The sequence below is a fragment of the Mobula hypostoma genome, chromosome 20 (assembly GCF_963921235.1).
Source record: "Mobula hypostoma chromosome 20, sMobHyp1.1, whole genome shotgun sequence".
Taxonomy (NCBI): Eukaryota; Metazoa; Chordata; class Chondrichthyes; order Myliobatiformes; family Myliobatidae; genus Mobula; species Mobula hypostoma.
The window spans coordinates 52,300,768-52,321,770 of NC_086116.1; the positions used below are offsets into that span (position 1 = coordinate 52,300,768).

Consider the following 21,003-nt stretch of genomic DNA (forward strand, 5'->3'; position numbering starts at 1 on the left):
TCGTGATTAATCTTTCCTCTACCACAGATCCCCCTCTAGGCCCTTGCTCTAGAATAGCCAACAAGACATTAAAGTTTAGATCCCTTGCACCTCTGTTGTTTATTCCATTACATGTCCGTGCCAATAAAGCAATATTTTACCTGCAAACTAAAATAATAATGATCATGATAACAATCAGCTGTACAATAATGAGCATTTGAGAGGTGAGTCAAATGCAGGAATGGACGTGTACATTCAAGCCCCAATTCTGAATACTGTTCCAAAAGCCGGGATTCTCAAGAGTAATTTTTGGCACTATTGTCATGATCCTTTACCCTTTTCAACAGTTGCTCATGACTTCCTTACCCTTCCCGATGCTCTTTTCCCAATCAACAGTTAAATGTGGAATGGGTGCTAGTCCAGTGGCTACGTACTTGTGCAATCCTTTGTCTGGGTCGCTGTCATAAACAGTCTGTTGCAGAAACCTTCCATATCTGGCTAAGGGAGCTCTGTCTGTAATCTTTAACTCAGTCACTACGTCACATGATTTCAGTTGCTAGTCAGATTGCATTGAAACTTCCCCTTGTAACAAGCTCTGGAAGCTTTTGTTTTTAATAGGCAATATGGACAGGGAACAGTTTTCGTATGTGGAAGAACCACATTTAGGCAGGCTTCTTCCTACAATCTAGTCCAGACAAGCTCAGTGGTTCCCTCTGGGTAACACTGCGTCAGCTCCTCTCCTCTCTTGGACTGGTACAACTCGATTGCATAGGCATGTGAATTGCTTAGAGATATACACGTTCCCTCCGACTACTGGCAATATCCAGGCGGCACTACATTTTATCATGGCTTTGGGTGTCGTTATTCACTCTATCAATAACCGCTTCAGTTATGTCCTTAAATGGCTGCAAGAACTGCATAGTTTCCAACTCCACGTCTGCCCCTTGCTTCCCCATTCTACTCATTCGTCCCAGATCACCATGATTTTGTCTTAGGATCTCTTTCAACTTCTGCCAAAGGGAACTGATTTCTTTATCTATATCTACTATATCTAAAGTATTAACTGTGGACATACCCGCAGAATATGCTGCTCCTAACAACACCATCAAGCCCCTTTTTCATCCCCGCCTTTCCACTCTAAACTCACCCTGAGTAACTTGTCGAAACAGTAACAGGTGATAAATACTCTCCCCACAAAACTAAGGAATCGTAAAGCAGTCAGGTTAAAAACTATTTCCACATGTCCTCAAACTCACCTTGTACCCTCTGCTCCCCCCCTTGTCCCCCCACAAGTGCCCCTCTGCTGTCACTACACTGTTGCTGCATGAGAAATATGATGGTGGAATCTCCCTCTCGAGTACACCCACTCCCCACAGGATCTCCTCCAAGCACCGTGCAGTGTTCACAGTACCGCATACTATCACATTGCCCATGTAAAACCACGTACCATTGGTAACTCCACAGCTGGTTGCCCTTCTTTATTCCCTCGATTCTGCATTTGCTTTTGATGGAGAGAGAGCTGATGTTGTAGTTTCCATGAGCACATGTTTCTCCAGTCAAGATTACCATAAACAGTCCTGTCCATCTGGGATATAGTCCTGGTTTTGATGGTAAAACCTTAACTATGACCTTACCTCCTGCTTTCAGCAGATTCTCCTTCACTTGGCCACTCTTATACTCTCTATACAGATGTCCCAGTTTAGATCATGCAGATGAATGGCTAACGCCTGTACAAACTGGATTAATCTGGTATTTACAAGTGCAACTCTCTGGTCCAATAATCACTTTCTCCAGTCCTTGCATAGCCCATCCTGTCATTCATTAAAATCGAGTGGATCCTGCCCCATGAATAGGGATTACTTGTAGTTTCATCAGCTGTGCTGGTAAGGCCCTGGACCACCTTTCTCAGTCTCCATGAGGGCCTTCATTAGGCTCCCTTTAGGTGTGTTTCATTCTCTCAACCATGTCAGAACAGTGAGGTTGGTTTGGAACATGAAACTTCTTTTTCACCCCCCACAACTTGCAAGCCCTCTTGATCACCTTTCCAGTAAATTGTGTCCCTGATCCAAGTCAAGGCTGGCTGGTACTCCCCACCTGGCTGTTACTGTCTCAGCTTGCACACGGGCTATCATCTTGGCTGATCAATCCCAACACTGGAATGTTTCCTTTCCCTGGAGAAGTGATCACTGAACAATACCATTTACCCTCTCGTCCTGTGGAGTTCACTGAAGTTTTACCCATTTTAACAGCTTTTCCTGAGTCATATTGTGCACATCTTTATACACTGGCAGAATATATCAATATCCCTCCCCTTCTCCAGACACCACCAATAGTACATCCTTCTAGCTACATCCTCACCTTACCTTACCTTACCTTATCCTCATCTTATCCCACCCTGTGTAGGCTAAACTATGGTAGATTTTTAACAGTGTTTGCCTGATCAGCTCTGGGGCTAGAAATGTTCACCACCTCACCACATCCATCTTCCTTTTGCAAGGTTCCTATCCGTAACCAAACCTGCTTATCTTCCAACAACGCACCCTCATGTATCACCTTTCAGTGTTCCTTCGTTTCCTTCCTGACCCTCGCTACCTCTCCTGGGACTGGACCCGATCCCTCCACAATTGCCCAATCTGCCACGTAATCATGTATTACTCCAATAGCATTCCTACTGTCTGTGAAAATGTTCATCCTCTGCCCCTTTTGTAATTTAAGAGCCTCTGTTAGTGCTTTTAGTTCTGCCTCTTGTGCTGACCTGTGGCCTGGGAGTCTTCCTCCTGCCATTAGTTTCCCATCCTTATTCACAACAGCCCATTCTCCTCATGGAGTGCCCTCATGCTACTTCCTTTACCCATCTCTAAACAAAGTCAATGTATCATTACCCTCCAAGGGCATTTCTCCTGCCAGTGACTCCTCAGGCCCTCACATTAGATCCATGCACTCCTGTGGGGATCCATCTTGTCCCATCAAACTGGCAGGGTTAACCAAACTATCCCTTATTGACTGTGTAAACAACAGGAATTCTGCAGATGCGGTAAATTTAAGCAACACACATCAAAGTTGCTGGTGAACGCAGCAGGCCAGGCAGCATCTCTAGCAAGAGGTGCAGTTGACGATTCAGGCCGAGACCCTTCGTCAGGACTAACTGAAGGAAGAGTGAATAAGAGATTTATTGTCTGTACGTGTTTGTCAGCAAGTAACAATATCGCCTCACGTTTCACTCCCCTGCTGTCAGACACTGCCTGTAGATTCCCTGCGTTCAGGAGAGTGATGACGCTGTGAGGTGTGTGTAAAACTACCTGACCCATCAGAGTAATAGGTTCTGATAATCCAACAGCCCAAGTTGCTCAGCCCATTGTTTGTATATATTGATGCATTCCTTCCATCTCTGGACTCAGTCTACAGAATAATACGCTGCAGGCTGCAACTTGTCACCACGTTCTTGACATACAATAGCAGAATAAAAGTTCTCCCACCCCAGTCATTATAGAAAACACAGACTGGTTTGTTCATGTCACTTAAGTCCAAAGCTGACTCAACAGCTTGGTTTGCTTTAGATACAAAATGGTCTGATCTTCCTCCGGCATCCATTTCAACTGATCTGAGATCTTGTTCCACCCACTCAGTTGTAAGAGGATGTCATGGTCCTGTACAGCACATTTAGGCCATTAGGAGGAGGGGAGGCAAAGATGGCGGCGTGATGTAGCGCACGCAGCCACTCCGAAATGATGTCGTATTTGTGAAGTAGGATGCCATGCACAATCCTGATTTGATGGAGACGGATGTGAGAAGGATGGAGGAACATTTGGAGAAACTTCTGAAATGCCTGCTTCGCTGCCACTGCTACTGTGCAATTGAGAATCTCTGGAGCGGAAGGCCCCAAATCCTCGGCTTTGCCTATTGCCTGTTTCCGGGGCTGGGGTCGAAGCGCTCAATGCTTGGTGTCGGAGGGCTGGTCGGAGGCTCGAAGTTTTCGGACGGACTCAAGAGTCAGCTATGGTCGGGTGCTTCCAGGATGCTGCTTCAGCAAGTTTGTGGCACTGAAAGCTCATGGCAGGAAGAGAGTTTCTCTGTGTGAGGTGATGGGACTTTCGAGAGATTTTAAGACTTCTTTTACCGTGCCCATGGTCTGTTCTTCATCAAATTATGGTATTGCTTTGCTGTGTTGTAACTATATGTTATAATTATGTGTTTTTTGTCAGTTTTTTTAGTCTTGATTTGTCTCGTGTTTCTGTGATATCTTTCTGGAGGAACATTGTATCATTTCTTAATGCATGCATTACTAAATGACAATAAAAGAAGACTGCGTGTCCTCATAATCTGATGTTGTGCATTGGCCTGATATTTTTGCTCAACCCGATCCTTAACTTTCTCCTTTGACTCTTGCTGAATTAAAGTAACCTTGGTCCAATGTGCCTGTCCTTTATATATCGATCCCAGTGCCCTTGGATTTCCTGTAAACTCTTTATTCCAGTGCACTCAACAAATTCCTTGGTAGTATTTATTAATGTATTAATTGATTGAGATATAGTGTAGAATTGGTCCTACTGGTCCTGTTAGCTGGGCTGCCCACCAATTAAACCTTAGCCTAATTGTGGCACAACTTACAATGACAAATCAACCTACCAACCAGTACGTCGTTGGACTGTGTGAAGAAACGGCAGCAATCGGAGGAAACTTGCGCTGTCACGGGGAGAACGTACAAATTCCTTAAAGACAGTGGTGGAAACTGAACCCTGGTCGTTCCTACTGTAAAGTGTTGTGCTAACCCCTTTGCTCCCATCCATCTTCCAACAGTACTCCTCCCAAATGCACAAATTCCTCCTATAACACTATACCTAGACCTGCTCAATGAGGGAGAAAAAGGAGAGAGAGAAAAAGAATGTGTGTATATAAATAAATAACGGATGGGGTACTAGGGGGAGGTGGGGCATTAGCAGAAGTTTGAGAAGTCAATGTTCATGCCATCAGGTTGGAGGCTACCCAGACGGAATATAAGGTGTTGTTCCTCCAACCTGAGTGTGGCTTCATCCTTACAGTAGAGGAGGCCATGGGTAGACATATCAGAATGGGAATGGGACGTGGAATTAAAATGTGTGGCCACTGGGAGATCCTGCTTTCTCTGGTGGACAGACCATAGGTGTTCAGCAAAGTAGTCTCCCAGTCTGCGTCAGGTCTCATTTTCTACCTCTGTCATCCTCACTATACCCCTTGCCCATCCTCTGGTTTCCCCCCTGCCCCTTTTCCTTCTCCCTAGGCCTCCTGTCCCATGGTCCTCTCATATCTCTTTTGCCAATCAACTGTCCAGCTCTTGGCTCCATCCCTCCCCCTCCTGTCCTCTCCTATCATTTCAGATCCCCCTTCCCCCTCCCACTTTCAAATCTCTTACTAGCTCTTCTTTCAGTTAGTCCTGACGAAGGGTCTCGGCCCAAAACGTCAACTGTACCTCTTCCTAGAGATGCTGCCAAAATGAGGGAGTGAGTTTGTGAGGTTTCAAGGAAGTCCTTGACTATCATTTTTGTGATATTTTATTTCTTTGAAAACTATCCAATAAATCCTTTGTATTTGTACCCAATAGATCTGTACTGACAGTGAATGTTGTGATACAGACAATCTTCTGAACCAGCTTATATTGATGATGAATTGGTAAATGCTACACTCGGAGTGTACGAAACGGAAATGGGAAGTTGGTTGTTTGATGGGAGAAATAGCAAAACAGAAGATTTTACACAGTGAGGAACCAGTAAATGATGGTGTGTGGATGGATTCTGGCATGCTAGTTCAAATGTTGCCTAAACTTAATCTGTTGGTAGAATGAGAAATTATGAAGCCATATAGCAGCTGGTCAATTATTGTTGGACTTTGGAGAACAGAAACAAGGAGGTCTCACTGATATTCTACACTGTTACCCTGAAACCTCATTTGTCGTTCATCAAATTCACACAGATGTTTTCAAAATGTATAATTATATCTTAAATCTTTATATCAACTACTCTTACCAGCAACATTGTAGTACAAGATATATTAGTTTATCAACAAAATCTCAATACATCTCAACTCTCAGAGAGAGAACAAAACAAGGGACATGTTCAAAGAATACTGAGAGTTACATAACAACATGTTCTGAAAATCATCTCTCACAATCTGACATTTGCTTCAGTTTCATTAAACTTTTTCAATTACTGTCCAATCAACAACCTACAAACTTTCTTTTAACTCTGTCTACATGTTACTACTCTAAACCATTCACATCTTAGTTCTGATAAACTGTTGGTGATTTCAGTGGGAGCCCCTGCCCTTGATATTAGGAAACATCAGTGTGTCGAACCAGTGCGAAACTTGTTCTACACAGTTCCAGTGCATATTTATTTGTACATTCCCATGTCTCCCTGTGAGAATGCAGTGTAATGTGCAATATTTGCAGCCTTTTCATATCAGATTTTCAACATCTATACATTTTTTCTTCTAAATAAGAGTTAGCTTTGTGTTCTTTTAAACAAACTCTCCAGGAAATTGTTAATGTCTTCTTCTTGTCCCCATGATGAATGCATCAGTTTTTAGTGCTGATAAATGACAGGTGGTACCCCCAGGACAAACATGGGGCAAACGTGTCCAATGAAGCAGGACATGCCCATTCCGGCTAATACTAGACAATCTCTCTCGATCAAACTTGATAGAAGGAGTTGTCCACAGAGCAGTCCTGTCATAACCAGGGATCATTTTTTGAAAAAGAAAGGCTGGATTTGTTTCCAGTTAGTGCGTGGATGGCATTTTCTGAGTCTCATCTCGTACGTATGCAGTGTTCTTTTGATCAATTTCCATTTGTAATTGTTTATCTTTGAACTCACTCTGGATTTTCACTTTCTGTTGAAGGTGTCTCAAGTGGTATGATTTGCATTGTTAAACTGTTTGAATTTATCACTTTTTTCAATATGGAGTAATTGAATTAGCACGTTTTTTTCAATATCACACTGTAGTTGCTGTCTTTGGGGTTATTGCTTCATCCTGAATTGCTCCTGAATTCCTACGTGCTCTAGCGTGTATTTCAGTTGGCCATGCCAACCCCTCTTCATTTGGTCATTGTGGTTGTTTGTCTGGTGAGACACTGACTGTTCCCTTCTGTGTATCGTGAGTGATTTCAGTCCTTCAAGATTCTGTATAGTATGCTTGGCTACTTGTTAGTTTTGCTGGTTAATTTTTGTAATAAATCATTTGTTTTGTTTGAATTTCTGAAGTCTCTGGGATTCCTGCATTTGAGTTCACTAGTGACCCTGACAAATCCAGTGATACCACCTTCGTATTATCTCCTCGCTCACACTCAGTGTCAGTTTCATGAAGATCATCCCTATCACAGACTTGGTCCCAATGCAGAACAAACAGCTGGATTCCAGTGGTGAGGTCACAGTGTCACTCCTTTAAAAGAAGGCAGCATTTGATCGACTGCAGCATTCAGAAAACCTGGTGATTTGGAGACAATGGTCATCACGGAGAGAATATTTCAATGGTTGGATTCATTTCTCACTCAAAGTAAGATGGCCATAGTAGGATATTCCAACCCAGAACATCACTGCAGGATTGGCTTAGGTCAGGGTCTCAGACACAATCTTTATCAGCTGGTTAATAAACAACTTCCAACAGCTCTCTGTCCGACAGCAGAAACACTAATGAGAGGATAGAGATCTTCGATAATTGGCAAATTGATGAGAGGTGACAGGAGGAATCAAGTTCCTCCCCTTTTTTCTTCCTTCCATGTGCTTCCGTCCTTTCCTGTTAGATTCCTCTTTCTCCTGCCCTGTATCTCGTTCACCAATCTATTTCCCAGCTTTCTGCTTTACCCCTCCCCATCTCCCGGTTTCCCCTCCCTTGTGTTTCTCCCTCCCCTCCCCCACCGTTTTACTCTGATTCCTCATCATTCTTCTCCAGTCCTGCTGAAGGGTCTCAGCTGGAAACTTCAACTGTATTCTTTTCCATAGATGCTGCCTGGCCTGCTGAGTTCCTCCAGCATTTTGTGGGTGTTACTTGGATTTCCAGCATCTGCAGACTTTCTCTTGTATATGAATGAGTGAGTTCATCTGTGTAAATCAACTGTACCTTACGAAGTATTCACCTAAAAATTACATTGTCATTGTCATCGGTAATATATATTGAAATCTGATGGCATGAAAAACATCGTGGGAACATAAATGTTCTCTGCAGCCTCCATTTCTCAGTGCTCATTTGCATTCTACATTCTGTCGTCACACTTGAAGCTCACAAAACATTCCTGTGGTTTCCCATTCATCTCAATAAAATCTCTCAATGATTGATTGGCAGAATTTTTATGCGGGTGGGTACAACCAATCGGATTTGATTTCAATGGATCCTGATGCCTCCAAGGTCTAAGATCTACACATAAATAGGAGTGCATCAGGATTGGAAATCTAATTGACACAGAAAGCTGAGAGAGAGAGGTGGGAATGGCAGCAGGATATCCCCACTTTCACTGGGAAACTTGACACTAATGCTGAATTATTTTCTTGTGTTTCAGATTTGAGCGAAGAAACATGATGCTGGTGTTGGTTTTCGTGGTGACCGCACTGCTTGTCAGTGATGTGGCAGGTAAGGTCCATTGATCCCGGAAGCTTTATAAATATACTGCTGTGAGGAATGAATGTACATGCACTGTGCTGGGACTGTGGGGCATATCAATTTGTGGGCATTGGGTCCAGTTGGGGTGTGGAAGGAAATATCTCTTGTTTGGGTCATTCATCTCTGAGCTATTGAGAAGGATGATGAGTCAGAGTGTCTCCTATAGATCGGGAGACAGAGATTTCTCCACAGTGACGCTTCGTAGGAAAACAAAGTTGCAGGAAGAGGGAGATGTGATGTTCTGTCAGGAACGCAGGGGATATGAAGAAGAAAGATCTACAGATACTGGACAAATGCACTGGGTGCAGTGTACCTGTACCCATAATGGTAAGGCATAAGGGAGGATATCCACAGTGCTGGCAATGGTACAGTGGGAAGTGAGGCAGTCCTGGAATTCGGAGAGGAATAGCTAGTTTGTAGTTCTGCCTGATTTGATAACTTAGCTGACACCCAACGTCTCTTCAAAATATGAAAAATGTTGCAGATGGTATCACTTAATCAATATGTAGATGTCCCAAGTAGATAGAATGGAGTACTGGATCTCCTCTTCAGGAATGAGACAGGACAGGTGACAGAAATGAGAGTAGGGGAGACCTTTGGATTAAGTGATCATGATTTAATCAGTTTCAAAATATTATGAAGAAGAATAGGACTAGTCCTCGGAAGCATTTCTAAACTGGAGGAAGGCCAATTCTGATGGATCTGGCAGGTGTATATTAGAATAGATTGTTTTCCAGCAAAGAGATGTTTGGCAAGTAAGGTCCTTATAAAATGAAACATTGAGAGTACATAATCAGCCAATCTCTATCCACACTAGCACCTTTCCTGTCACACCATGGGCTCTGAAGTTGTTAAGCAGCCTCATAAATGGAACCTTGCCAAAGGCTTTCTGAAAGTACACAACATCCACTGATTCTCCTTTCTCTATTCTGCTTGTCTTAGAACATAGAACATAGAATAGTACAGCGCAGTACAGGCCCTTTGGCCCACAATGTTGTGCCAACCCTCAAACCCTGCTTCCCATATAAGCCCCCACCTTAGATTCCTCCATATACCTGTCTAATAGTCTCTTAAACTTCACGAGTGTATCTGCCTCCACCACTGACTCAGGCAGTGCATTCCACGCACCAACCACTCTCTGAGTAAAAAACCTTCCTCTAATATCCCCCTTGAACTTCCCACCCCTTACTTTATAGCCATATTCTCTTGTATTGAGCAGTGGTGCCCTGGGGAAGAGGCGCTGGCTATCCACTCTATCTATTCCTCTTATCATCTTGTACACCTCTATCATGTCTCCTCTCATCCTCCTTCTCTCCAAAGAGTAAAGCCCTAGCTCCCTTAATCTCTGATCATAATGCATACTTTCTAAACCAGGCAGCATCCTGATAAATCTCCTCTGTACCGTTTCCAATGCTTCCACGTCCTTCCTATAGTGACCAGAACTGGACACAGTACCCTAAGTGTGGCCTAACCGGAGTTTTATAGAGCTGCATCATTACATCGCGACTCTTAAACTCTATCCCTCATCTTATGAAAGCTAACACCCCATAAGCTTTCTTAACTACCCTATCCACCTGTGAAGCAACTTTCAGGGATCTGTGGACATGTACCCCAAGATCCATCTGCTCCTCCACACTACCAAGTATCCTGCCCTTTACTTTGTACTCTGCCTTGGAGTTTGTCCTTCCAAAGTGTACCACCTCACACTTCTCCGGGTTGAACTCCATTTGCCACTTCTCAGCCCACTTCTGCATCCTATCAATGTCTCTCTGCAATCTTTGACAATCCTCTATACTATCTACAACACCACCAACCTTTGTGTAGTCTGCAAACTTGCCAGCCCACCCTTCTACCCCCACATCCAGGTCGTTAATAAAAATAATGAAAAGTAGAGGTCCCAGAACAGATCCTTGTGGGACACCACTAGTCACAATCCTCCAATCTGAATGTACTCCCTCCACCACCACCCTCTGTCTTCTGCAGGCAAGCCAATTCTGAATCCACATGGCCAAACTTCCCTGGATCCCATGCCTTCTAACTTTCTGAATAAGCCTACTGTGTGGAACCTTGTTAAATGTCTTACTAAAATCCATATAGATCACATCCACTGCACTACCCTCATCTATATACCTGGTCACGTCCTCAAAGAACTCTATCAGGCTTGTTAGACACGATCTGCCCTTCACAAAGCCATGCTGACTCTCCCTGATCAGACCATGATTCTCTAAATGCCCATAGATCCTACCTCTAAGAATCTTTTCCAACAGTTTTCCCACCACAGTCGTAAGGCCCACTGGTCTATAATTACCCGGACTATCCCTACTACCTTTTTTGAACAAGGGAACAACATTAGCCTCCCTCCAATCCTCCGGTACCATTCCTGTGGACAACAAGGACATAAAAATCCTAGCCAGAGGCTCAGCAATCTCTTCTCTCGCCTCGTGGAGCAGCCTGGGGAATATTCCGTCAGGCCCCGGGGACTTATCTGTCCTAGTGTATTTTAACAACTCAAACACCTCCTCTCCGTTAATATCAACATGCTCCAGAACATCAACCTCACTCATATTGTCCTCACCATCATCAAGTTTCTTATCATTGGTGAATACCGAAGAGAAGTACTCATTGAGGACCTCGCTCACTTTCACAGCCTCCAGGCACATCTTCCCACCTTTATCTCTAATCAGTCCTACCTTCACTCCTGTCATCCTTTTTTTCTTCACATAATTGAAGAATGCCTTGGAGTTTTCCTTTACCTTACTCACCAAGGCCTTCTCATGCCCCCTTCTTGCTCTTCTCAGCCCCTTCTTAAGCTCCTTTCTTGCTTCCCTATATTCCTCAATAGACCCACCTGATCCTTGCTTCCTAAACCTCATGTATGCTGCCTTCTTCCACCTGACTAGATTTTCCACCTCACTTGTCACCCATGGTTCCTTCACCCTACCATTCTTTATCTTCCTCACCGGGACAAATTTATCCCTTACATCCCGCAAGAGATCTCTAAACATCGACCACATGTCCATAGTACATTTCCCTGCAAAAACATCATCCCAATTCACACCTGCAAGTTCTAGCCTTATTGCCTCATAATTTGTCTTTCCCCAATTAAAAATTTTCCTGTCCTCTTTGATTCTATCCTTTTCCATGATAATTATAAAGGCCAGGGAGCGGTAGTCACTGTCTCCCAGATGCTCACCCACTGAGAGATCTGTGACCTGACCCGGTTCATTACCTAGTACTAGATCTAGTATGGCATTCCCCCTGGTCGGCCCGTCCACATACTGTGACAGGAATCCATCCTGGACACACTTAACAAATTCTGCCCCATCTAAACCCTTGGAACTAATCAGGTGCCAACCAATATTAGGGAAGTTAAAGTCACCCATGATAACAACCCTTTTTTTTTTGCACCTTTCCAAAATCTGCCTCCCAATCTGCTCCTCTGTATCTCTGCTGCTACCAGGGGGCCTATAGAATACCCCCAGTAGAGTAACTGCTCCCTTCCTGTTCCTGACTTCCACCCATATTGACTCAAAAGAGGATCCTGCTACATTACCCACCCTTTCTGTAGCTGTAATAGTATCCCTGACCAGTAATGCCACCCCTACTCCCCTTTTTCCGCCCTCTCTATCCCTTTTAAAGCACTGAAATCCAGGAATATTGAGAATCCATTCCTGCCCTGGTGCCAGCCAAGTCTCTGGAATGGCCACTACATCATAATTCCATGTATGTATCCAAGCTCTCAGTTCATCACCTTTGTTCCTGATGCTTCTTGCATTGAAGTACACACATATCAGCCCTTCTACCTTACTGTCTTTACACCATTTATTCTGCTTCTCTTTCCTCAAAGCCTCTCTGTATGTTAGATCTGGCTTTACTCCATGCACTTCTTTCACTGCTCTATCGCTCTGGGTCCCATTCCCCCTCACGAATTAGTTTAAACCCTCCCAAACCATGCTAGCAAACCTACCTGCAAGGATATTGCTCCTCCTCGAGTTCAGGTGCAACCCATCCAATCTGTACAGGTCCCACCTTCCCCAGAAGAGATCCCAATGATCTAAAAATCTAAAACCTTGCTCCCTGCACCAACTCCTCAGCCACGCATTCAACTGCCATCCCCTCCAATTCTTACCATCTCTGTCACTTAGCACTGGCAGCAATCCTGAGAACGTCACCCTTGAGGTCCTGTTCTTCAGCCTTCTGCCTAATTCCCAAAACTCACACTTCAGGACCTCATCCCTCTTCCTGCCTATGTCGTTGGTCCCAACATGTATCATGACTTCTGGTTGCTTTCACTCTGTACCAGGATGTCGTGCACCCAGTCAGAGACATCCCAGACCCTGGCACCTGGGAGGCAACAAACCATGCGGGTGTCCTTCTCACGTCCACAAAATCTCCTGTCTGCTCCCCTGACTATAGAGTCTCCAATGACGACAGCTCTCCTCTTCTCTGTCCCACCCTTCTGCACCACAGGGTCAGACTCAGTGCCAGAGGCCCTGCCACTGTGGCTCACACCTGGTCGGTCGTCCCCGCCAACAGTATCCAGGATGGTAAACTTATTATTCAGGGGAATGGCTACAGGGGTGCTCTGCACTACCTGTCTGCTCACCTTCGCTTTCCCCCCTCTGACTGTCACCCAATGACCTGTTTCCGACAGCCTAGGTGTGTCTACCTCCCTGTAGCTCTCATCTATGACTGCCTCATTCTCCCTTATGAGTCAAAGGTCATCCAGCTGCTGCTCCAGATTCCTTACACAGTCTTCCAGGTCGCCCAGCTGTATACACTTCTGGCAGATGTGACTCTGCGGGAGAGGGGCGTTCCCCCAAGACTGCCACATCTCACATGAGAGGCAGATCACCGTCTCAGGAGACGTTGTAAAAACTAACTGCGAGCTAGCTTGTCCTCCTCCTCTTCTTGTCGAAGCCTCTTGAGTCAAAGCCTCAAGGCTCCACTCCTTCACTGGCCCACTCACGCACTGGCTGCTTTCTACTGGCCACTTCACTTCAGCTATCCCCCTATTTATCTGTTTGAGCTTTCTTCAAATTCTTTGTCTTTCTTCAAAGAATTCCATCAGATCTGTCAGGCAAGATTTTCCCTGAAGTAAACTGTACTGACTATTCTATCATGTGCCTTTAAGTACCCCAAAACCACATCCTTAACTCTTGAGTTCAACATCTTCTCAACCACTGAGATCAGACTAACTAGCTCATAATTTCCTTTCTTTGGCTTCCCTCCCTTCTTGAAGAGTGAAGATTCCTCCGGAACCGTGCAAGAATCAATTGATTCTTGAAAGATCATTACTAATGCTTCCACAGTCTCTTCAGCCCCCTCTGTCAGAACCCTGGGGTGTGTACACCATTTGGTCCAGGTACCTTATCCACCCGCAGACCTTTCAGTTTCCCAAGAATCTTCTCCCTAGTAATGGCAACTTCATACTAAGATGGTGTGAAGATTTTATTTTTATAGCCCTATCATGCTTTCCAGAAGGGAACTTTTCAAGAAGGCAATTTGCAGGGTGTTTCACAGTCATAATGATTTTTCCTGCTCATTTCTTTGTCCTGAACACATGCAAGCCTTGCAGAGATGGTAGACTGCAGCCAGTAACCTTTTCTGCTGACCTAATACTTTGCTGTACTTTTTGTATATTGTGAGAGGATGATGCCCACAACTGGACAGTAATGGGTGATGTGAGGATGCTCTTTGTGATGGCAGTTCAGAGTTGCACCAGTATATTCTGAGGAAGGTAGAATTTTACCATCAATATCGAGGGATATTCAGAACTTTATTATGAAAAGGAAGGAGGCACATATCAGATAGGACAAAATGAGACACTTGAAGGGTATAAGAAATGCAAAATAACACAAGACAGAATTCAGGAGGGTGATAAAAAGACATGAAGTTGCTCTGGTAGACAATGTGAAAGAGAATCCTGAGGGTTTCTAGAGTTATATTAAAAACAGAATGACAGCAAGGGACAAAATTGGTCCTCTTGACATTTATACATGAATCAAAAGAAATGGGGGAGATCTTAATTTTTTTTTCTATCAGTATTTACTTGGAAGACAGACACAGAGACTGCGGAAATGAGGCACAAATGTCATGGGGTCACTAAATGTATCCAGATTATATAAGAGGAGCTGCGAGCTATATTGAGGTGAATTAGGGGTCAAAAATCCTCAAGCACTGACAAAATGTCCCCTCAGACCTTGAGCGGGGCGAGTACAGAAACTGCAGGGGCTCAGTCAGAGAAACCTAAAACATCTTTAACAACGGGTGAGATGCAGAAGGATTGGAGGGCAGTAAAAGCTGTTCTTTTGTTCAAGAAGGGCTCTAAGAATGAGAAATTATAGACTGATGAGCCTGATGTAAAACAAGGTTAAATTATCTGAAGGTATTCTAAGAGACAGGATATATAAGTGTTTGGATGAACAAGGCCTGACAATGATAGAAAACACTGGTCTGCTTCACAGGTCATGTCCAAAAAATCCCTAGAGTTTTTTGAGGGGATCACATGGAAGGTTGATTAAGGAAAGGCAGTAGATGTTGTCTACATGGACTTTAGCAAAGCCTGTGACAAAGTTCTGAACAGGACTTTGATATAGTTTCATAACTTTAAGTCACTTGGCCTTCATGCTGAAGTTGTCAGTTGGATTCAACATTGTCTTAACAAGAGAAGCCAAGGAGTGTTGGTAGATGGTCATCTCTCTGCTGCAATGATCAGTCCAGATAAAGTCTGTTGTTCTTATCAATTACTGTATATTCACCATTTAAATGATTGAAATTATAACCTAATAATGTGGTAAATTAGACCAGAAAATTTACAGATGACACAAAAATAGATGCATAGTGGACAGTGAGGGAGGCTATCAAAGCCTGCAGCATGATCTGACTAGCTGGGAAACGAGATTGAAAAATGGCAGATGGAATTTAATGCAGAAAATTGTGAGGTGTTGTACCTTGGGAGGACATGGGTTGGAGGAACAGGTTGAATAGGCTCGTACTTCATTCCCTGGAGCACAGGAGAGTGAGAGGAAATCTCAGAGAGGAATACAAAATTATAAAGGGGCATAGATTGGGTGAGTGCTTGCGGGCTTTTCCCCGAGTGTGGGTGAGAGAAGAACTAGAGGTCAGAGGTTTAGGGTGAAAGGTGAAATATTTACGGTAAATCTGAGGGGTAACTACTTGTCTCAGAGGGTGGTACATGTGTGGAATGAGCTGTCAGCTGAAGTTGCAGATATGGATTTAAGAGAAGTTTGGATTGGTATATAGATGAGATTGATATGGAGGGCTGTGGTTTAGATGCAGGTAGATGGGACTACCTGAATGATACAGAGCAGATAGGCTGAAATTATTTCTCCACATCTCCCATGAATCAATAGGTGCAGTTAATGTCAGAGAAACGTATGCAATATACATCCTGAAATTCTTTTTCTTTGTAAACATCCACAAAAACAGAAAATGAATGAATGACAGTTAAAACGTTAGGACCCCAATGCACCCCACAACTCCCCCTCCCACGCACAAGCAGCAGCAAGACAATGACCCCAGCCCCACCCCCACCAGCAACAAACCATCAGCATCCTCCACCGAGCACTCAAGCATGCAGCAAAGCATCAATAAAGACATAGATCTGCAGTACCCCAAAAACTACTCAATCAACATACCCTCGGCTCTCTCTCCCTTAATAAGGGAAAAAGAGATGTCCTTGTTTCACAGTGAGAGGGGAGACATAACAAACAATTCACTGATTTATGATGCTGAAGTCTGTTACGTCGCTGTTTCCAAGCTCTGCTCCCAGAGTGTCGGCACCAAAAAGGTGCATCTCTCTGGACACACAACCCCTGGCAGCTGACCTGCTGCTCCTGATTTTCCATGTTCTCCTGGAATGCTTCAGTCAGGGCCACTGGCCAAGAATCAGCATATCCCCAGAGCACAAACACACAGAACCCTAAGGTGCACTTGTCTCCCAGGCCGCGTCCTTGAGATATCAAAAAGCGGCTGGTCATGAGGCCCTGAGAGTGGGCCCCATTCCCACAAAGAACCGAGGTCAGAGTGTAACTCCAGGTCAGGGTCTTCAAAAGGATCCCCCACAACTGGAAAAGGAAAATAAGAGATATCAAAGATAGAAATAGAGCTGCTTCCAAAGATGCAAACAAAGCAGTCGCCGTTTAGCACCATCTTGACTTCTGCCTGACTCCAGTCGAACAATCCTGTGAGCAACTACTTGTATCCATCCCCTTGGTTTTTGACACTCTGCAGAACCTGGTCTCCAGATGTCTTGGATACCCGTGTTCCACTGCTTACTATCCTACCATTCCCCATGTAGACTCTTGTCCTGTTTGCTCCCTACAAATGCATCATCACACTCTCTTAAGATTGAATTCCACTGTTGTTCCTACCTGCCCAATCCACAGACATCTTAACCAATCATTGTTCTATACTGCCTACCAGACTGTCAGCATTAGAATCATCAGCAAACATCTTCATTGTCAATGTCAAAGAAAATTAATTCTCAAAGTATGTATACATCAGCTGTTGCTACCGTGATATTTATTTCTTGCAGGCATTTACAGTAAATACAAAATACAATAGCATGAATAAAGTCTGATGAACAACAATAATGCGAAAGAAGAGAAATTGTGCAAAAATATTGAGAACATGAATTGTAGAGTCACACTTGTGCACATACATTTTCAAGGTCTGTAGGTTGTGGAATGAGTTCAGAATTGAGGTGAGATACAATATCCATGCTAGTTTAGGAGACAGAAGGTTGCAGGGTAATAACTTGTTGACTTGGTGGTGTGGTGCCTAAGGCTATTGCATCTCTTGCTCGATGATAAAGCAAGATGTGTGTATGAGCTGGATAGTGAGGGTCCTTGATAATGGATGCAGGGTTCTTGTGGTAGAATTCCTTGTAAATGAGCTCAATTTTTGGGATGATTTGTCTTGAATGGACTGGGTGTCTCCAGCACTTTCTGTAGATTTTTTCATTCCTGGGGATTGGTGCTTCCATACCAGGCCATGATGAAACCAGTCAGGATACTCTCCTCTCTGCATCCATGAATGTTTATCAAGGTCTTAGATGACATGCGGAATCTCTGCAAAATTCTAAGAAAATTGAGGTGTTGTCATGTATCAAACATCCTTCCAGTTGCAACAGCCCCTGTTGATCTTTTCCTTTTTTCACTCCCAGAACCAATCTATAACTTTACGTTAAAGTTAACAGATTGTACAACAAAAAAACTATTGGCCACCATCTCCATGACAACTATCAAGTACAATTAACCTCATCCCTTTCACCAGCAGTTGCCCTGTAGCCATCCGTCCAGCCATTGTGATTCAAGTGCTTCTTCAATGCATCCAAGTGCTGTGAGAGTACCCACCTCTCCCACCATCTCAGGAAATATATTCCTAATTGCAAACATACTTTTGGTGAAATAAATCCACAGATCCCTTCTGAATCTATTACACCTCGCCTTAAACCATGTCCACTGATTTTAGATGTCTCTGTACTGGGGAAAAGTTTCTCACATCCACCCAATCTATGCCCCTCATTATATTGTCGATCTCTATCAGGTCTTCATTCAGCCACCTCTACACCAGGGAAACAAAACAAGTCTATGCAGTTCCTTCTCAGATCTGAAACACTCCAGCTCAGATGATGTCCTGGTGAATCTCCTCTGCACCCTCTCCTGTGCTATAATATGGACACCTCTTCTCCAGGAGTCGACCAAGCAAAATATTTCATATAGTTGTCTCTCTTGTATCTACTTGAATCAATCGCATGAGACTTTCTTAAATACTTAGTTAAAATCCGCATTTGCCATATCAAACCTCTCCTCACTGACACTTGATTAAAGCTCCAGAAAATTTAATTGCTCGTCAGATACAACTATCTCGTAACAAGCAACACACATCAAAGTTGCTGGTGAATGCAGCAGGCCAGGCAGCATCTCTAGGAAGAGGTGCAGTCGACGTTTCGGGCCGAGACCCTTCGTCAGGACTAACTGAAGGAAGAGTGAGTAAGAGATTTGAAAGTGGGAGGGGGAGGGGGAGATCCAAAATGATAGGAGAAGACAGGAGGGGGAGGGATGGAGCCAGGAGCTGAACAGGTGATTGGCAAAAGGGATACGAGAGGATCATGGGACAGGAGGTCCGGGAAGAAAGACGGGGGGGGGCGCAACCCAGAGGATGGGCAAGGGGTATATTCAGAGGGACAGAGGGAGAAAAAGGAGAGTGAGAGAAAAAATATACCCCTTGCCCATCCTGTGGTTCCCCCCCCCCCCCCCGGTCTTTCTTCCCGGACCTCCTGTCCCATGATCCTCTCATATCCCTTTTGCCAATCACCTGTCCAGCTCCTGGCTCCATCCATCCCCCTCCCGTCTTCTCCTATCATTTTGTATCTCCCCTTCCCCCTCCCACTTTCAAATCTCTTACTCACTCTTCCTTCAGTTAGTCCTGACGAAGGGTCTCGGCCCGAAACGTCGACTGCACCTCTTCCTAGAGATGCTGCCTGGCCTGCTGCGTTCACCAGCAACTTTGATGTGTGTTGCTTGAGTTTCCAGCATCTGCAGAATTCCTGTTGTATCTTGTAACAAAATGTTTTGTCCTAGAACAACCTGCCAAACTCTAAATTAGTTTCATCCCTCAGAACTGTTTACAAACATTTCCCACCTGGTTTGTCTTGTTTACTACTGTCCCTATTGCAAGGAATGGTGTCCGTCCAGAAACCCCTCATGCTTTTGCACCGTGATGTGGGTAAAGAGCATTGGCCAACTTTGGTGGATCCAGAGAGATTCTGGCATTGTGACGGTTTGGAATTGGTATTTTAATGATTTTAGTTGTTCTATTATGTTTCATTCTTAATACCTGTTTCAATGAAAGGGAATTCCAATACCTCGGCAGAGGAGAATGAACTGTTCCAACGTGCATATCTAATCCAAGGACGCTGTGATCCAGGCTGGTTTTATTATCGGACTTTAAACGCCTGTTACCGGTATTTCAATGTGAAAAAGTCATGGGAAGAAGCTCAGGTAAGTTCCTGAAACGCGGCAATTGGTCAGCGAGGCCTGGGGAATGTTGGTCTCTGCTGGTTCATTCCTATTAACTCACAGCACAGCCTCCAATTGAATTGTCAATGATGGGTCCTTGTGTTACAGGGTGTGCTTCACTGTGGTTGTGGGCTCCACTTCCTATCAGTCAGATCAATGTGTGAAAAAATGGGAAATAAAGACCATAAAACCATAAGATCATAAGTCACAGGAGCAGAGTCAGGCCATTCAGACCATCAAGTCCGCTCCACCATTCCATCATGGCTGATTTGTTATCCCTCTCAATCCCATTCTCCTGCCTTTGTACCGTAACCCTCAAAACCCTGATTAATCAATAAACTATCAACCTTCACCTTCATTAAACCCATTTACTTTGTCTGGACAGCTGTCTAAATTCCAGATTCACCACCCTCTGGCTAATGAAATTTGTCCACATCCATGTTCCAATTCCCTGTCCTACAATTTTGAAGCTGTGCCCTCTAGTTCTCAACTCCTTCACTGTTGGATACATCCTCTCTACATCCACTGTATGTCGGCATTTCAAGGTTTGATAGGTTTCAATGAGATCTCCTTTCATTCTTCTAAACTCCAGTGAATAAAGGCCCAGAAAATCAATCACTCCTCGAAAGAGGTCCAAACACTGACCCCTGCACACACCACTAGTCACCAGCAGCCAACCAGAAAAGGCCCCTTTTATACCCACTCTTTGCCTCCTGCCGGTCAGACAATCTTCTCTTCATGCTAGTACATTTCCTGTATTACTGTGGGCTCTTACCTTGTTCGGCCGCCTCGTGTGCAGCAATGGCCTTCTGAAAATCCAAATAAACAACATCCACTGACTCTCCTTTGAGTATCCTGTCTGTTATTTCCTAAAAGAATTCCAGCAGATTTGTCAGACAATATTTCCACTTGAGAAAATCATACAGCCTTTGGCTTATTTTATCATGTGCCTCTAAGCAGCCCAAAAGATCATCTTTAATGACAGACTCCAATATCTTTCCTGCCACTGTTCAGGATGACTGCCCCCATACCAATTCTTCAGCCACACATTCATGTGCCAATTCATCCTATTCTTACCCCCCTCACTTGCATGTGATATAGGTGGCAAACCAAAGGTTAATACCCTGGAGTACATGCTTTTCAGCTTCCTACCTAACCCCCTATATTCTCTCTTCAAGATATCCTCCCTTTTTCTACCCCTGACTTGGTACCAATATGGAGCACAACATCCAGTTGTTCACCAGACCCCTTTAGAATGCCGTGACCCAGTCTGAGTTATCCCTGACCCAGACATCTAGGAGGCAACATACCATCTGGGTGTCCCCTTCATGTCCACAGAATCTGCTTT

At 44.2% G+C, this 21,003-nt stretch overlaps 1 protein-coding gene across 1 annotated transcript in view; it reads left to right on the forward strand.

Annotated features, from left to right (window-relative positions):
• LOC134359247 (C-type lectin lectoxin-Lio3-like) overlaps positions 1 to 21,003 on the forward strand; it is a 30,306-nt gene that overhangs the window by 2,679 nt on the left and 6,624 nt on the right. The window contains exons 2-3 of the mRNA XM_063072210.1: positions 8,507 to 8,577; positions 19,489 to 19,637. Coding sequence (XP_062928280.1) covers positions 8,507 to 8,577; positions 19,489 to 19,637 — 220 coding nt within the window. The remainder of the gene's footprint in view (positions 1 to 8,506; positions 8,578 to 19,488; positions 19,638 to 21,003) is intronic.